We start from the raw sequence: 18,780 nt of genomic DNA on the forward strand, positions 1-18,780 counted from the left end.
GTATTCATTCACCACTTCCCATGGGCAGGCAGGTGTTCAGCCACCCCCAGGAAAGTAGGGCCCCATCACACATAATGGTTACTTGGGAAGACAAAAGCCTTCACTCTGAATGTCCCCTCCTTCCTTCTTCTTCCCCCAGCTTTATATGCTGAGCATGACACATGGCATAGAATATCCCTTTGGTCAGTTGGGGTCAGCTGTCCCAGCTGTGTCCCCTCCCAACTTCTTGTGCACCCCCAGCCTACTCACTGGTGGGGCTCTATGAGGAGCAGAAAAGGCCTTGACTGCTTAGCAACAACCAAAACCATCAGTGTTTTACCAACACTCTTTTCATCCCAAATCCAAAACATAGCATTATGCCAGCTGCTAGTAAGAAAGTTAACTCTATCCCAGCTGAAGCCATGACAGATGGCTTGCCACCTGTGCTGGAAAAAGGGCTCCAGCCCTCCAGACCATTCTGAAGAAATGTCCTCCTTCACTCAGGAGCTGTCTGTCTGTCCTCTGCTACCGCCCCCCCCCCCCCCCCCCCCAGCTGAGTGCTTTGGCATACCATGCAGATGTGCATGTGCAAAACACCATGCCCTCTTGGACTCATTTTCCCCAAGTTTCCCCGTTTTCCCCAAACTGCAAAGCTCTGCAACCCAGATGTCTCAGCAAGGGTTTCTTAGGAGCCCAGCTCTGACATTTGTGATGGCCTTAGCCAGGGGCCAAGCTGGGATCAGCGCCTGCCAGTCCTGTCACGCTTGCTGTTCTCTTGCACTGTTTCATAACCTACGTGTTGTACTTGGGACAAACCTGTTTCCCTTTTTGCTTCAGTGCTTCTGCTCCGGGGCTTGTGAGCGAAACCCCCGCACTGCTAATGTAACACTGATTAACAATCTCATTACTATAGTATTTAAGGCCTGATCCGTATTTCCCTTTCTTTGGCACCAGCAGTCTCCAAATGTTCCCAAGCACCAGCACGAGCAGATCCAAGGCAGATATTTGCCTGCGGAAGAGATCTGTGTCTTACTGCAGCAGCTCGCTAAGAAGACTTGCTCACTGGAAAAGCCTTCCTACACTCCTCTGAGAGCTCCCCCATGCCTGCCTCAGGCAGTTCAGTTTATTTTTATTGCTGTATCTGACACGTCCCCTTAGTACGTATCATTAACATCCTGAGCTGTGCTAGTCAGCAATTTAATTTTCAGACCCAGGATCACAACCGAGCAGAGGTTTTTCCTAGACGGGTGGAGTGGACCATTCCCAGCGCTGCTTAGGTCTGGCTCTCCCAGAATGTAAAGCACCAGTATAGGTTAGGGGCAGACCTGCTGGGAAGTAGCTCTGAGGAGAAGGATCTGGGGGTCCTAGTAGACAGTAAATTATCCATGGCCCAGCAATGTGCCCTTGTTGCCAAAAGGGCCAATGGAATCCTGGGCTGCATAGGGAAGAGTGTGGCCAGTAGGTCGAAGGAGGTCATTCTCCCCCTCTACTCTGCACTGGTGAGGCCACAACTGGAATACTGTGTCCAGTTTTGGGCTCCCCAGTTCAAGAGGGACAGGGAACTGCTGGAGCGAGTCCAGCGAAGGGCAACTAAGATGATTAAGGGCTTGGAGCATCTGCCTTATGAGGAAAGGCTGAGAGAGCTGGGACTCTTTAGCCTGGAGAAGAGAAGGCTGAGAGGAGACCTTATTATGGCATACAAGTATCTGAAGGGTGGGCTGAAGGAGGATGGAGCCAGGCTCTTTTCAATGGTTCCCAGTGACAGGACGAGGGGCAATGGGCACAAGTTAGAACATAGGATGTTCTGTTCAAATACACGGAAAAACTTCTTTACGGTGAGGGTGACAGAGCACTGGCACAGGCTGCCCAGGGAGGTTGTAGAGTCCCCTTCTCTGGAGATTTTCAAGACCCGCCTGGATGCAGTCCTGAGTAATGTGCTCTGGGCAATCCTGCTTTAGCAGGGGAGTTGGGCTAGATGATCTCTAGAGGTCCCTTCCAACTCTGAAAACTCCGTGATTCCATGATTCCCCTCTCTCCTGTCCTAAGGCCCCGGCCATCCTCCCCAATTATCTTTTGGAGGACGGCTCTTCTTTTTATAAATTCAGTGAACAAAGTTATGCCACCGCTGTGGTAGCTTCCCTACTGTGTGTTTACAGATGCTGTGGCTTATTCAGATACTGGAAAGGCAGCAGGGAGGAAGGAGGGTCCACTAACAGAAACATGCTGTGATGAAAACCCTTCTGTTCTGTGTGCTGGAGCATCTGGTAAGACTCAAGCTATCCTGGAAAGCCCCTGTTATAAGGCACATGCCATGAAGTTTCTCTTGCTGTCACTGCACGTGTTGCTTGGTAGACACACTGGAGGGGAGGGATGCCATCCAGAGGGACCTGGCTGTAACTTCTTCGCCCACACCCCGAGTCTCCACGCACATCTGCCCATGCTGTGCTCCTAGGCGCTCTAAAAAATGTGCAGCAGATGTCAAAATGGGCAGAGAAATACGCAGATCCTGGGGAACATGTGGGTGTTGGGTGTGCTGCTCTGCTTGGACCAATTGGTTCAGGGAGCCCAGGGCCTGCCAGCTGCCTGGGTTTGGCTTTCCAGTGGTCCGTCACATGAGAGGACACAGGGGATAGGTAGGACACATTGCTGGTTAAAATCTAGCCAGGCTCAGAGCATCACCCAAACAGGTTTCATTTGACAAGGAGGTGAGGTTTGTGTGGTCCTTGCAGGTATTACGGTTGGTCTGGAATAAACAGACAACCATGATTTCTTACAGCATTTGCCCTCCAAAACCTCTGCTTGAGAAATTCAGAGCCTTCTTCTAAGAATAAAGATGGGCAGAAGTGGCAGCAGGCCCTGAGAAGAAAGGCCAGGGACTATTGCTTTACTTAGAGACATTCTGTATGACTCCTGCTGTCCATGTGTGGGGTGAAGACTGAGCACAAAGAATGCTCTTCCCACCTACACATGCTTTGGCACGTTGTTATGGCACATCATGCCAGGGCACTGCAGCCCCTGGGTCCTCTGCCTCCCTTTCCCAGTGCTGGAGGATTGTGAGAGCCACTGAAGAAAGAAACCCCGGTGGTGTGAGTAGTGATGGGGTATGGGGGGGTCTGAGCCCTTAGTCATTGTGGGAAGTCCAGGCCTGGGACATCAGCCACTTCCCATGGGAATTTTGCCGATGATACCAAGCTGTTTGGCGAGGTAGACACACTGGAGGGGAGGGATGCCATCCAGAGGGACCTGGACAGGCTGCAGAGGTGGGCACAAGCCAACCTCATGCAGTTCAACAAGGCCAAGTGCAAGGTCCTACGTCTGGGTCGGGGCAATTCCAAGCACAAATACAGGCTTGGCGGGGTATGGCTGGAGAGCAGCCCTGAGGAGAAGGACCTGGGGGTGCTGACTGACAAGCTCAACATGAGCCAGCAATGTGCAATCGCAGCCCAGAAGGCCAACCGTATCCTGGGCTGAATCAGAAGTGTGACCAGCAGGTCAAAGGAGGTGATTCTGCCCCTCTACTCCACTCTCGTGAGACCCCACCTGGACTACTGCATCCAGCTCTGGAGTCCCCAACATAAGAAGGACATGGACCTGCTGGAGCGTGTCCAGAGGAGAGCAGCCACGAGGATGATCCGAGGGCTGGAGCACCTCCCCTATGAGGACAGGCTGAAAGGGTTGGGGCTGTTCAGCCTGGAGAAGAGAAGGCTCCAGGGAGATCTTATTGTGGTCTTCCAGTGCCTAAAGGGGACCTACAGGAGAGCTGGGGAAGGACATTTTACTAGGGCATGTAGCAATAGGACAAGGGGGAATGGCTTTAAACTGGAAGAGGGCAGGTTCAGATAGAACATTAGGAAGAAGTTTTTCCCTTTGAGGGCGGTGAGGCACTGGAACAAGTTGCCCAGAGAGGTTGTTGAGGCCCCATCCCCGGAGGTGTTCAAGGCCAGGCTGGACGTGGCCTTGGGCAACCTGGTCTAGTGGGAGGTGTCCCTGCCTATGGCAGGGGGGTTGGAACTCAATGATCTTCAAGGTCCTTTCCAACCTAAACCATTCTATGGTTCTATGATTCTACGATTTCACATGCTAATACTAGTGCAGCATCTGCTTCCCAGAAGTGCCTTTGGGCTGGCACAAGACAGGGTGCCCGGGCATGGATCTGTAACTCCACACACGCCGCATTTATTCCAGACCAAGTGACTTTTCACTCCAGTTGCTTCTTCCCACCCTCCAAATCTCCCTGTGCTTCTGCGAGAAGTGCTGTGAAGTCTAAGCCAGTGATGTGAAGCCTCCGAGCCCGGGGTCTGCATGGTCCTCTGGGACCCTCACTCAGTTGTTCCTGCCAGTCCGTTTCTGCGTTTGTGGCAAAGGCCAGCAGATCAGGCCGCTTTCTAACAGCGGAGCCCAAAAAGAGCAGTCCTTTGCGCAGGCTTTTGAATGTGTGTGTGGGAGGGGAGCTTGTTTGTGAATAGCTCCAATAAATTTTAGCGGCGTGAGGAGCAGGAGGAAAGCCACTGATCCATTGCTCTGAACCACCTGAAGGCATAGAGCATTTGGAGGTCATTCCCTGAAGGCAGTTCTGGCTACATGCACACTCGTAAATCTGCACCCACAAACCCTCAGTGCTGCTCAGCATCGCACCCCCGATCTGAGGCACAGGAAGCATTAGGGCACTCATGGACCAGCTTTCCAGAAATAAATAAACACTGCTTTGTCCACATCTCCCCTCCTGTGCTTCAATCTGCTCTGAGTTACTAGAGCCAAGAAATTAAAACACCCTGGGTCTGGGATCAAACCTTGGGGTGGAACTACTGATCTCCCCAGCCCACGGCACATGGAAAATTGAATCAGAAGCTGTAGGGACTTGCAAAGATTAGGCAGGATTTTTTCTTCCGCCCAGCAGAATTTCCCCATGATGCCCCACTAATTTCACTACTTTAAGTCTGGAGTCCTAAAGTGCTGTCCCTGTTTCCTCACTGTGGTTAGTGACCTCAGGCCTGGAAACAGACACACAGAGACTGCAGTTTGGAGGAGAGAGCAGGACTTTGCATTCCGCCCGCCCCCATACAGCCAGGCACCACCACTGACAAAGTCTCTGCCTCCTATTAGAGAGCAGACCAGCCAGTAGAGAGCCAAAGCCTTTCATCAGGTGCTGGACAGACCGACATCCTTACAGACATTGCCCTGGTCTCTAAACCACAGCATGCTGCTGTAATGTCTCTCCAGTCCAGATGACGCTAATTAAGCAGTAGTGCCTGGATGTAATGTGCTTCCTTACATCCACGGTACTAATGGTGCTCAGCAAAGGCATGCAGCAATTAGTCCATCTTCAGGTGTTGCCCCTCAATAACTATTAAAGATAAATTATCCCATTCTTCAACAGTCACACAGTTTTCCCCATTCTGAATTCTGGATTTTAAATTACCAGCCTGCAGTGGGGCTTATTGAAGCACAGTGCTTTTGAACTTGGAAGAGAAAGAAGGCGGGTCCTCTGATGCCTTTCACAGTCACTTACACCAAGATGTGCTTTACCTGTTGAGTGTACACCTGCAAAATGTCCCCTGAGAATCAGGGTTGGAGAGACCAGATCACCACAGCCAACACCCCTTGTGCCATGCCAGGATGTATTTGATCACAGGGGAGCAGTAAAGTGAAAAGGGTGGCAGGATTAGACAGGAGAGCTGTAAGAGCCCTCCACCCACCTCCTCCATCCCTCATGCCAACACAGAGGGGGCTCAGCAGGAGGGGATTGGGGTTAATGGCACAATTATAGACATGTGGAGCTCAAGATACTGCTCTGTCAGACTGTGTGCTCTGTTGTAGCAAATCCCATAACTGCTCCGTCCCCGTCTGTCCCTGGGGACAGTGGCATACCTGCGGTCTCCAGTGGACGAACACATTTGAAGGACTGTGAGGTGTTACAGCACTATTGCGGTCACACTGGCATTCTCAACAGGAGGCAACAGTGAGTGTGGGAATTGTCAAAGGACAGAAAGAACAGACTCCGGAGGGATACCTCCGGTACGCCCGAGCAGAACGTGGACCAGACCCTGACCACCCTTTCTAAGTGTCTCAGATACATGGATCACTGTGCGCAGGAAAGAAAAACCCATGTGGGTAAAATCCACTTGCTCCCAGAAACAAAAATAGAAACGAGAATAAATAGACTTTGAAATGTCTCTAGTACCTTTACCTGCAGAGGGTTCTTTGTGCTTATGGCAATGACGTGATACTTGTAGTAACACAGCTCACAGCTCCAGCAGCCTCTCTCACTAATCCATTTGATCAGACATGGCTGGTGCGTGCACTTCACCGATCCATCGCATCGACACGGGCTCAGCAACTCCCCCTGAAAAAGAGAGACAGCATCAGCGAGGCTCCCCTCCTCCCACAGGCACGGCACGGCAGCAGCACCTGGTTTGGCCTGGGTAATCACGCTGCCTCCATCTGTTTTCCCCTCTAATAATTCTCGGCTGATGTGAACAGAGCTTGAGAGGGATGTAACAGTTTCAAATACTTGGGTCCGACTTCTTTTTTTGGTGAAAAGATACAGCTGGGTAGATAAGAGGTGCCTTAATATTGCCACTGAAGGAAAAACTAGATGAGCGCAACTCTTACTAGACACCAGAGGACCCACACTAGTCCACAGTCAGGGGACACAGCTCTGTTGGCAACCAGCTGCCACTGTCTCACTGCTCAGGTTTCTGTCCCTCTGCCACCAATTTTAGAAAGCGAGGCTGGCGATGGGGGTAGCTGCAAGACAGCCTCTGCTGCAGGCTGGTGTCCCACTCAGCCCAGGGGCGGCTTCCTCGAGCCCAGCCGAGCAGGAGGGGGAGCACGGACTCGGTGGCCATTGGACTTTCTGGGCAGGCTGGCTAGTGCCAGCCATGGAGGTACCGCTCCTCTCCGGGAGCTGGACTGAGCCCAGCGCCATGCGGTACCTCGCAGGACTTGCCAGCCTGTGGGAGTCTGCAGTGCTAGACGCAGGTGTCTCCTTCCCAGTGCTCACAGACCAAGAGGGACAAACACGACCGTGGGTGGCAGGTGTGTGCTTTGGGTCCAGGTCTTTGTGTACCCATGGCCCAGCAGGGAAAAGGTCCTCAAATTTCACACCCCTCCCATACACTTCCCCCAGACAGTCTGTCCCGAAAGTGAGTCATACTGATGGATAGCCTGTAGCGCTGGCTATTTTCACCCTAGAAGCAAGCACGGTGGAGAACAAATTGTGTCCTGGCTTGTGACACACAGACATTTATGAGCCATGGCTGAAACACTGATCCTCCTGGCTTGTTCCTTTGTTTCTGGTGTAGCTTTAACCAGGGGTATCCAGAAAACCTCAATATTATTCTGATCCAGTCCTGTTCACCATGGGACTAAATTCCCCCCTGCGCACACAAGCTCAGGAGCTCACTTTACAGTCATTTGCCATCGCTTATTTAGGGAAGAACAGAGCCATTACATTTTACTCCCCACCTTTTAGTGTTTAAAAGCCACAATACAGGTCCCAATTGTGTATTTAGGTGTGCTCCAAGATTTAAAAGCTTTTAAAGGCAGAATGGGGAAGGCTGGCATCAGTGTTGGGTAGAGGATATATCCCCTTATACCCCCAGATCAGCCCCATCGTTACTACTGATGGAGCAACCAGGATGACACAGCCTGATGTCTGAGGCTGCTGGACACAGCAAAAGACATCCATCCCAGCTGCCTTGGGTTAGGGAACCAGATCCTGCTCTTGCTAACCCTGGTGGGAAACTGCCTTAGCTTTCAGGGTACCACGTCAGGTCTCAGAACCTGAGGAACTGAGCACCACGCGGGGCAAGAGTGATGCCTTTTTTTATGAAACCTAATGCAAACGTGTTAATCATTTCATTTGCTTCAGCGAGGTGACCTAAAAATGTCATCTTCCATGAAATTTTAGCAAAACTGTAAATAACTGTTTACATTACAAAACCAGGCTCAGCTCTAGCTGTCACTGGTTTTCACTGCACTCTGGAGGGGATGCAAAGGGAAAGGGGGAGCAAGAAGGGTTGTAGGAACCATAAACCTCTTTCACTTGGAAAAGTGCAACAGGACAAGCCAGGAGTAGGGAAGCAGGGAAGATTAGATGGGAGGAAGATGAGTGTGGGAAAGAGCACTGACATTTGGCATCCAAACTCCCTGTGTGAGGTGCTGTTTGAGGGGCTCAGGTTCGGCTGTGCACGTTTGTGCCCCTTGCTGGGACTGGGGTGGAAAAGCACGTGTGATAAGGAACCCACATGAGCACGTACCGCCAGCCAGGACGGAAAAGGGGAGAGATCAGGGCACAGCACATCTCCTCCACTCCCCCGCTCGCCAAACTTCTTCCACACCAATAGCTACAAGGACCGCTGCTCTGAGCCTCTGGTCTACCCTCCTCATCTCAGTCCCTGGTGCTGTATTTTCCCAACAGCTTCACTCCTCAGCACACAAGTGTGATCCCAGCACCAAAAAGGTAATGCAGAAACCTCCCAGCTCTACAACCTCCCTGGCTTTCCGCCTCACAGCACACCAACATCTCCTGAAGGGCTCAAAGGGCCAAGTGAGGGACCTGGGTTTTGTCTAATGAGCAGCTGGAGGCACCCGTGATGATGGATCAGGAACAGGGCAGAATGGAGCAGGAACTAAGAGCAACAACCTCCAGGCAAAGGCAGAGGAGAAAAGCTGTAGCTGCAGCCTGGACTCACGTTGGCTTCTCGGGCTCTGTAATAAAGCGAGTCTACAAAATCTGAGCTTGTCTCTTCAGACCCAAGAGATGTTCATAGACATCCTATCCTGCCGTGGGGACCCAGGACCCCTTCCCTAATTGGGACACTCCAACCCAGACAGTCCTGCCAGCTCCTGCAAGAATTCAGGACTCAACTGTGGAGATGAATCCCCCAGTTTCTTGATTTTTGCAAATCCAGCAAAAATCTGTTTTATCACATTTTCTCCAGTTGTGTGAAATATTATATCCTTGTGTGTGGCGCACAGCTATTTTTGCATACTGTGAAGCCCAATTCTGTCCACAGCAGGCATTTGTAAAACACTGCCACATGCACACACGCGCACACGCACTCCTGTACCAGCAGAAAAATAAATACCAGGGGCATATTAAAGGAATAAATCCTTTGCACAGCAAAGGAGAGGGAGTTTCATTGCTGGCTGCACAGCGAGCTCAGAAACAGTCCATTGGCTGTGACACACATGAAGGATTCACTGCACAGAGACCTCTGCTAAAAGCTACATGCACACAAAAGCAAGCCCAAAATGAGGTGCAGATCACAGCAATTAGGGATGGAAATTAAATCCCCACTCCCATTTCTGTAGGTTTGTAGAAGTCAGCTCTGCACAACATATTCTCCAGTGCTTCGAACAACAGCGTTCCTACCAATTCCCATTGGGGACTGCTCTCCAAAGACCCTTTGAAAGGTCTATGTCCAACACTTGTTTTTTGCAATTTTCTTTTGTGGATTTACAACTCATCCCTTGGATCAGCCTAAGCAGCATTTCTGCTTTAGCAGCAACTAGTGGAGAAATGCTCCCCGGCTGCAAGCTTCATCCTCAGCTTGCTCAGTACCATCTTCTTCCCCTGAAACAACCGAGTGGCTTTAGGACTCAGGGCATCTGCCTTTTTTTGTTGTTGTTATCCAAGTCTAAATTAGGGTCCATGTCAAAGGTGGAAAACCAGAGGTAACAAAAAAGGAAGGGTGGCTCTGGCTTCAGCCATAACCCTCTCAACATCCAGATCAAATACTCTTCCCTATATATTATTACTCTTCCCTACTTATGGGAAGAGTGATACATTAAGCAGTTATGTATCATATTCTTCCCTATTTCTGGATGTGATGGGAGCTTGTCTCTAGGAGCAGCAGTGACAAGGTCAGGCTGAACTGGCTTTGCCCTGAGGAGGATAAAACTGCTGGAGACGAACTGGGCGTGAGGGTCTGTTCCAGCTCCGTCCTCTCCTTATGAATTCCCAATCTGTGCCCGTTGCAATACGTCAAAGTGGTTAATGATTATCCGGGACCTGCTATTTTAAGCCTACTGGGAGGAGTTCTGAGAAAGGATGGAGAAAAAAATTATTGCCAGCGCACGCTTCTGATGCTCAGTATATCTAGGAAGAAAGTAATGACGCCAGGAGCAGCATCACCCCAGTTGCGTGCTGGTGTCGGTGTTTCGCCTGACCATTTTATCTGTCATTTGTCAGTGCTGGGAGCCCATCCGCACGTCGCTACCAAAGCTGCAGCTGCTCACCCACCAGCAGGCAGTCATGGGATGTGTTTGCCAGGCCTGTCCTTTTAACTATAAATTAACTATAGCAAATTTGCCCACCGGGTCTCCTTTGAACATGGCAGGGCTGGGGACGATGGTCACTGGGCCAGGACATAGTCTTCTGGGGTCTCCCAGCTCCAGCTGTGCTGAGCTACGGCTTTTCCTGAGCACCAGCTCAGCTGCAAAGAGCCATGTCAGCAACATCCTGCTACCACAACTATTAAAGCAAACATTTTGAAAACCAGGGCAAGCTGTACAGCAAACTGGGATGGCTGATGGTGATCTTAACACCTGCGGGTTTTGCCCAGCCGTGTGTTCTCCCTGCTCAGGTGTACAAAGTAGCATCAGTTGTTAGCATCACCCACAGGACCAGTGCCCCAGGCCAGAGAAGGGCAGAGGAAGCTGAAAGAGTCACCCACATCGCGAGGGCCACTGTCTTTCTCTGAGCTGCCGCTGCTCACGGGAGTAGCTGCACGCATGGATCTTACTGCTAGTATTTATCTGAGTTTGTCTTGTTTGGCAAAGGAAACCAGGAATATTTAATTTCAGGTCTTCAGCTGAGTCTCCTAAATACACTTAAATCTTCACATTGAATTTAAATGTAATGGGAAGTTTTATTATGGCAAATAAATGCCAAGTGATTTCTATATTAGGAACATAATTACAGAGGAATTAAGTCCAATGGCAAAGAGAAACCCACCGTTACAGAGCTGGTAAACTTGTATTAATGATCACTCTGTCTTCACACACGCTTACAGGAACTGCCCCTCCATCCTTTTAAACCAAACACACATGTTACTATCCGCATCTCAAATGATTCCCGTGAGTACCCTCCTGTGCACAAGTACTGTGCTACTGGCTGAACCAGCAACAGGCAACGAGGGACGCGTAATAAGCACCTATGAATATATATATGTATACTGCATGGAATTCTCCAGATCGATGCAGAGTGTGGACCCAGTGAGGAGTGAGTGGGTTTACATCTCCCATGGTGCTGGGACAGCACAGGGCACAGTTATGCACCGGGCTCGGTGGTGGGGTGGCATCTGCCCAGGTGTCCCGGCAGAGCTGGGTGCTGGCCTCAATCCCTGTGTCGGCAGCAATTTGCCAAGAGAATTTCCTTGGGGGAGGATCCCCTGACTGGGCAGCTCCCTGAAAACTGGGGAACCTATAGGAAAACTTATGTGTGTGATTACAAAAATAAATCGCTTAGACTCTTTGCAGCTCCCTTCCCACCCCCAGGTACCACCACTGTGACCAGGACTGCCTCGTCCCACAGGTCCCCTGCAAGACCGGGCATCGCTTCGGCATGCAGAGGCAGCACTGCCCCACACCAGGCAGCCCCCGGGGCCAACAAGTTGCAAGAGAAATGCAGCCCCATAAAGGGCCAGAGAAAAATTCCAGCTCTGGACAATTATTTTTGTTGCTCAGCCATGGCTTTAAGCCTGCGGCTGCCTGGCTGAAGTTCAGTGTGGGATCTTGGCCCGGCAGCTCCCTGGGGCAGGACCACATCTCCGAGGGGCTCTGGCACGGTAAAGGTGCCCCAGCAGTGCAGCCGGGCACGGCAGCCTGGGGGCTCTGAGATGGGTGCGGGGGAGAGAGGGGGGGCACAGCTCTGCTTTTTTTTTGTGGTTTTCTCCAATTTTGGATGGGTATTAGCTGTTCTGGCAGCCCTGCGAATGGGGCATTTATCTCCAACAGGGCAATGACTAATCCAGCAACAAAACACAGGCATCCCTCTGCCTACAGGCTGGGTGTGAGCCGAAAGGCAGCTCAGCTTCAATGAACCCAGCAAAACCACCGCACATCCCTCCGGGACCATCAGGCATATTTTGGGGGTGTCTGGAAATGTGGGTGCTGGGCAAAAGAAGGATCCATCTCACACGGTCCTGAGCTGAGACCCAATGATTGTTCCAGAGCGAGTCCTGTCTGAAAAGCCATCACATCTGCAGAGCTCCCAGTCCTAGGAAAACAGCACAAATTGCCTTTCCGCCCACGGAGGCTGCTGCCGCGGCACCTGCGAGGAGCGCCGAGGCTGCCACGCTGCTTGGGCTTTTTCTGCACCTCTCTGATGAAAATACGAAAGGCTGAAGCCACAGCTGCGGGGAGGGCAGGGTGGGACCTGCTCCACAGCCTCTTTCTGCAGGAAAACTCGTCCCACTGCTATCACAAGCGACGGGACTTTCTGGCTGAGCAGCTGCTACCCACAGCCTTCAGCTTTACTGTGGCCACGGGGAATTTTAAGTGATCTCTGCTGCTTTCCATCTCCAGCGTTTTGTGCCTGTCACTGCCACTGGGACAGATGGGTGGATGGACAGACAGTGCCGGGGGTGGCAGCTCAGAATTTGGGAGGGGGATGAAGAAGGGGGGAGGAAGGGAGACGTCCTTTTTTCTGAGCCTTGTCGATCCCCACAGGTTTTCTGGGACTTTTTGTTGCTGCAGAGTTAGAGGACCATCACCCCATCTGGCCTGCTCACCAGGGCATCGGTGAAGCTTGCCCATGTTTTACCTCAAAAGATTTTTTGTTGGTTAAAGAGAATGACTCGAGAGACTCAGCTGTGTTGGAGGCAGACAGCAGGCAAAAACCCACTGCCCCCATAACCTGCAATGGTGCAGGGGGGAGACGTGTCTGGCTGGTCCCCATCCCAGAGCTGTGCCCTGGTCAGCAGAGCACAGGAAAATCCCAAAAGACCCCCATGCTGCACTATAGCGTTGGCCACCTTCTTCACCAAACTGCCCTGCTCTTCCTCTGCCACCTCTGAGCGGGATGTTCAAAAGCAAGATTCCCACAGGGCCACCCATGTGCCACTGTGGGATCTCCAGGGCTTATTAACAGGCATGGGTGCCACATCGACAAAGCCTGAGGGCAACATCCGTACTTCACCCTTCCCACAGGGTAAGCAATGGTGCAATGGACTCAGCCAGGCAGGAGCAGGGATGGGTCTCCTCTGCACATAGATCAGCTCTTGGCCCCACCAGGGAGCAGTAAAAGGATGGCTTCCCCCTCCGCCTTTAATTGCTAAAACCTTGAAGAGCTCTGCAGGGCAGGAGGGCAGGAGAGAGACAAACAAAGATGGGGAATAAAAACTCAGGAAGAAAAGAAAGAAAGAGGAAGAGGTTTGAGAAGTCCTCGGTGCCCAACGCGTTAGTGAGTGGTGGATCTCCCTCCCTCCAACAGGAGACTTCACTGCGGTGACATCCAAGGAGCAGTCTGGAGCGGTGGCTCAGCCGCATGGCTCTGCCCTCGCTCCTTCACTGATTTTCAGGGGAAGGTGATGGAACGCAGCTCCGTGGAGCTTAATGTGAGCTGTCAGGGAGCTGGGGCGTGTTTGAGCAACGCCTTGGAAACATAAAAGCAAAGCAGGAACGCTGTGGAGTTTAACGTGAACTATTCGGACGTGGCCCTACCCCTTCTCATTGAAAAATAAGAAAAAAGGGCTTGATTTTGGCTAGGGCTGTTTCAATACTCAGCTGACAGTAACTTGTCCATGTGTTTGCCTGAAGGCAGGAACAATGCACCAGCTCTGGGCACATTCCTGCCACCACTGGTACGGGCCAAAGGGAGCTGGTACAGGTAAGACCAGGTGTCTCACGCTTTAACATCAATTTCCTCTAAGGGAAAAGTACTTTAAAGGAGCAGAAAGCACACATTTTTGTGAGAAACACAGGCTCACAGGGTATTTTTTGTGCAATGGGCTACAGAGGATTTTAATACCTTGGTTTCAGGCCAGGGAAAGGTGATGGGCACAGAGCCCTAAGATGTACGATACACTCAGCTATGAAAGGGGGAGAGCATGGAAGGGGATGCCAGGGGCTGGTTCTCAGGTGGGACAGTCACTGCTGGCACAGTGAGAGGGGAGTCCCTAAGTCCCTCAGGGTCCCTTTAACTGAGAGGGAAGATGCTGAGCTCTGCCTCTGTGTGTGGGTGTTGCCAACAGACAGGCCATTCTGGGAGGATATTCTCCTGAACAGGAGTTGTGACCAATTAGTTGTCCTCAGAGCAAATAGCACAGTGAGGGACCTGTTGCTGCCACCACTGAACCTGCAGAGAGGAAGCCGGGGCTGATCCTGCCCTGTGCCCAGCAGACTGGGCCATTCTGCACTTTGCGACACAGCAAAGGGCTCTACTGGCTTCAGAGAGGAGAAAACACACATCCTGACCTTCTACAGGTGGTTTTCTCCAGCAGTTTGTGCCAGCAGTGTCCCTGGCTTCTTTTCTCAGCAAAATGGAAGCCCTCGGTTTGCAGAGTCTGGGCAGTTAGGTGGTATCTCCCCACTGTACCCGATCAGGTCTTCATGCCTCTGCAGCATAAAGCGTTGTGGTCCCCTCCACACAGACAGGAGGAGCTCACCCAGCTCCCAGGTGATGAGGGTTTGGAGGTGAATCACCCCCTGCTCTGCCCACTGCACCAAACTTCGTACTTTGCTCCTTTACAGCTCCACCATCTTGTCCTTTCGGCATCATCCCTTTTTGGTAACCAAACTCCACACAACTTAATTTCCTAAAGCTGGAAAACGCCCTTCCTAGGGGATGAAAACCTATTCAATAGAAACGGCAACTACAGGACCAATGTTGCGAAGGACCGTGCCACTGCCTACACGCACCACCATCAGAATGACACCTGCAAACGGCCCCACCACCCCGTTTTCCTGGCGTGGGGAGGCAGACACCAGCCTGTCCCAGCTGTGCACGGCTGGGCTCGCAGAGCCCAGCCACAGCACGGCTACACCGCTGTGGGCCCTTGCTCCGGCAGCTACCACACAGGCTTTTGGCCGGTCTCAGCTATGCCACCAAAATACGAGTAGAAAAGGTTTGTGAAAACCTGTTCCACCAGAACAAAGTCGAAATACAGAATAACAAAGGATTTTCAGGAATTACTTCTCAATAGCCCAAGGAGCGGAGAGCTTATAATATATAGATCTCATTGGGGTTTATTTGCTTTTCTCTCTACAGAAAGATTTCCACCAGAAAAATAACTTTGCTTAGGTGTTCTAGAGCCCACTTCATCCTAATGTCATTGAACATGTTTTTGATTAGCTGATTTAAGTAATTCTTACTAAATGTTGCTCAGTTGCAAGGAATCAAAAAGCAAGCATCTCAGATATCACCTGCTGTGCCTCATCAGGTGTGATAATCACACCGATTAAGTGAAGAGCCTTCAGTGCATAGAAATCACAGTGCTGCGCATGTGAAATCAAGATACCTGAATACCCCTGAGCACTTGGGTATTAGAGTGAGTTCAGCTCCAGACTTATCCTGAATACAGAGCGGAGCTGTCTCAGCATCCCACAGAAGTGTCCCAGTCTGTAGCTCTGGGGCTTTCACCCAAAGTATCGAGGCCTTACACTTCTGGAGATTTACTGTAGACCACATACATTTTGTAAGCTAGAACAATCTAGTCTCTTCTGGACGAGAAATCCACTGTTTTTTCACTCTGGTTCTTCTTAATTAAAAAATAAAAGTATTTCAGGCAACACTTAGATTTAGTCTGTGTGAGATACAAGAGTGAGCTCAATTTTGCTCCCTAGGAAGCTAGGGTAAATCTGATGTGACTCCATGAAGCCAAACAGTTCTTCAGCACAAATCAAGTGCCCTTAAGTTATGGTTTGCTGTAATAAATTTTCAACCAATTAAAGAGGTTTTCCGTTTTGTGGGTTTGTTGTTTTTTTTTTTGTTTGTTTGGTTTTTTTTTTGTTTTTTTTTTGTTTTGTTTTTTGTTTTTTTTTGTCCAAATGGATTTTTCTAGTGAAAAGCTAAATAGAATTCTTCCAAATATACCACTTCTTTATCATGGAAAAAAAAAAAGATAGCAATTATTCCTTATTATCTCTAATCCTTGGAGACCTTCACCTTTCTACTTCTTCAGTCCTCATCAGATCCATCAATGCGTATTTTAAAAGTTCAAAGTATAAAGTTAATGCTTTCAGCATGCAAGTACCATATAATGCAATTCTTATCTGAGATGTGCTAATAATTCAGCAAATTGAACTTTGCAGCTACTTCCCTGGGAAGCTGTTCATAAAGATACTCAGCTAATGGGCATTTCAGAAAACATTATGCCATCAGCCGCTGAGGAGCGGCCACGGAAAATCCACAGAAATGGATGCTCTCCAGATGATAGATCCCACTTTTAAAGATAGTGCAACAAACAGAGCAATAGACTTTTTTTTTCTTTTTTTTTTTTCCTGAGAAAGCTGAAAAACCCTTCAACATAAGAGCTGAGAAAATCTTTATTCTGTAATATTTGCCTCATCTTCCCACTTTCTTCATGAAAGAGAAAATGGCCAGATGCTGTTGGCAGCCTTACAGCAGTGAGATGCTCCTTCGAAAAGTGAAATAACTGCTCAAGAGCTGCCTCATGCCGGGGGACAGGAGATGCTGCTCATCAATGTGGGGGAGAGGCAAAATGATGGTACCGCAGGATATGGGGGTTCCCGTTCGCCATAGGACCCTCAAGTGACCCCCAGCCAGGTCCGAGGGCGGCAGGGTGGGGAGCTGGGGGAGCTGTGTGCATGTTCAATAAGTGGAAGCCAATAATAAGGTGCAGACAGAAACATTTCCAGTCCTCAAAGGCAGTGTTTCCCAGCTGGGAGCAGAGACAGGGGTTCGGCAGGACGGGCCACCCCAACAGGTCTGGATGGGGATGCTGTGCACATGCTTTTCCTCCTCTTCCCAGGCCGCTCAGGACCAGCAGCTCAGAGATGAAAACCCTCCAAAACCATTTGTGTCTCCAAAGCTGTCTGTGTCTCCTGCCGCGTGGGGCAGCACTGGGACGGGGGTGGCTGCTGGCCTCGGGTGCAGCCGGGGTGACGGCTGCCGCCGGGGCCGAGGGCAGCCTGGCGTGGGGCTGAAAGCAGAAGCGGTGGAGGGGCAGTGAAGTGGGAGACGGCACATCACACACAGGGCTGCCACAGCGGCCAGGGGGCTGTGATACAAAATAATGAGCGCAGTTCGTTTACTTTTAGCTTTGGTGATGCTGCGGGACTGAGCTGTTTCGTTAAGACATGGCCTGATCCACTTTTCCTTTCTGCCTCCCAGACTCGAGGAGAAGAATATGCAATTACAAAGTTCACTCATGTAGAGCCCTTCAATTACTGGGTAACTCTGTTATGGCTTTTCCAAATGTTACGAGACTCGTGCAGTAGGACATGACATCTGAAGTAATTCATTTTTCATCTGCCGATTAGCAGAAATTAAAACGGTTCTCAGAACATCCCAATTTATGCGAGATCAAGTTCCCTATTACTACAGAGTGTCTTAGTGGGGAAGGCATTTCTTTTTAACGTCTCAGGCAACCTTGCAAGCAGAGATGCTAAACAAAAATATATGAAAGAGGCGGTGGAGGGGAGAATAGAGGTCCTCAGAGACCACGGGTGGTGGAGCTCCAGAGCCCTGACTTCCAATCCTGCCATAAGGTCACTTAAATGTTTGGCAGAAAGTCAAAACGCTTGCTGGCACAAGCTTGCACTGGAGGCAGAGGCACGTCCTTTGGAAATGATGCAGTTACAGACTGAGGCCAAACTGCCTTTACTGGCAGTGAGCTAAAAACCGGCCATAAATATGAAGTGTTTCTTCAGCAGTGTTTCCTCAGCGGCAGCAGAGCGGCTGCCTGCAGGACGTACTCGTGCAGGGACGACAGATGCCATGCAGGAACACCAACGGGCCAAACCAACCACCGCTGGCAATATGTCTCCGACGGGATCTGGGGCAGGACCCCCAGGACCTTCACGGCATCCTGGGTGCTGGAAAAATAGGTGAAGCGCCCTGGGGAAAAACTGGGATTAGGAGGCGGGCGAGCGCGCTCTTGCCGACTCACAGCACCATCCTCCCCACCAGCACGGCAGTGTGGTCCAGAGCTCATAAACCTGTAGGTCCACTTAGTTGAAGCGCAGCAAAAGTAAACCATGGGAAAGGAGAACTGGCAGCTTAATCCCCAAATCCCTTTGCCCTGCGTGACAACTTTCCAGCCAAGAGCAGCTCACGAGGATAGAGCCGAAGGTACTGGCGGCACTGGCTGCACTGTCCCTGGGGGAAGCTGCACAACATTAATTCTGATTTTCCAATGCTGCCCTGGCCCAAAGCCTCCTGTATAAGGAGCTGCAGGAATCCATGTGTTTCAGTCTTTGCCTGCATATACCTCCTGGTGAAATGCCTTGTTGTGTTTTCCCACCCAGCTGGGGAATCCAGCTTTCCCTTTCACAGGCAGAGTATAAAACAGAGACGAGAAAAGGTAGAAATAAAGGTAAGAACAGCCATAACATCAGTAAAGTGGGCTACAGAGGCCATTTTCTATTTTTTCTTATAGTCTTCCTTTTGCACAAAACCAGTATCAGGTTTATTCTGTGTGTAAGAGTGAAATACACACAGAGAGATGTGTGTATACATAAACAGTGCCAGGGCTCTGAGGTTTCGGCACTGTCAGCATAAAGATATTAAGCGTTACATAGGGCTGATTTATTATCTGACTCTGCAATAACCTTTTGAAGATATACTGATTGGCAATTTGCATATTAACAAATACATCAACACTGAGGCAG

At 50.5% G+C, this 18,780-nt stretch overlaps 1 protein-coding gene across 1 annotated transcript in view; it reads right to left on the reverse strand.

The window, feature by feature from the left end:
- The window catches only part of MARCHF4 (membrane associated ring-CH-type finger 4), a gene marked incomplete at its 5' end in the record, with an annotated part of 106,723 nt that overhangs the window by 24,975 nt on the left and 62,968 nt on the right, over positions 1-18,780 (reverse strand). The window contains one exon of the mRNA XM_082483299.1: positions 6,167-6,322. Coding sequence (XP_082339425.1) covers positions 6,167-6,322 — 156 coding nt within the window. The remainder of the gene's footprint in view (positions 1-6,166; positions 6,323-18,780) is intronic.

The sequence above is a fragment of the Vanellus vanellus genome, assembly GCF_965231255.1.
Source record: "Vanellus vanellus genome assembly, chromosome: 5".
In the NCBI taxonomy this organism is placed as follows: domain Eukaryota; kingdom Metazoa; phylum Chordata; class Aves; order Charadriiformes; family Charadriidae; genus Vanellus; species Vanellus vanellus.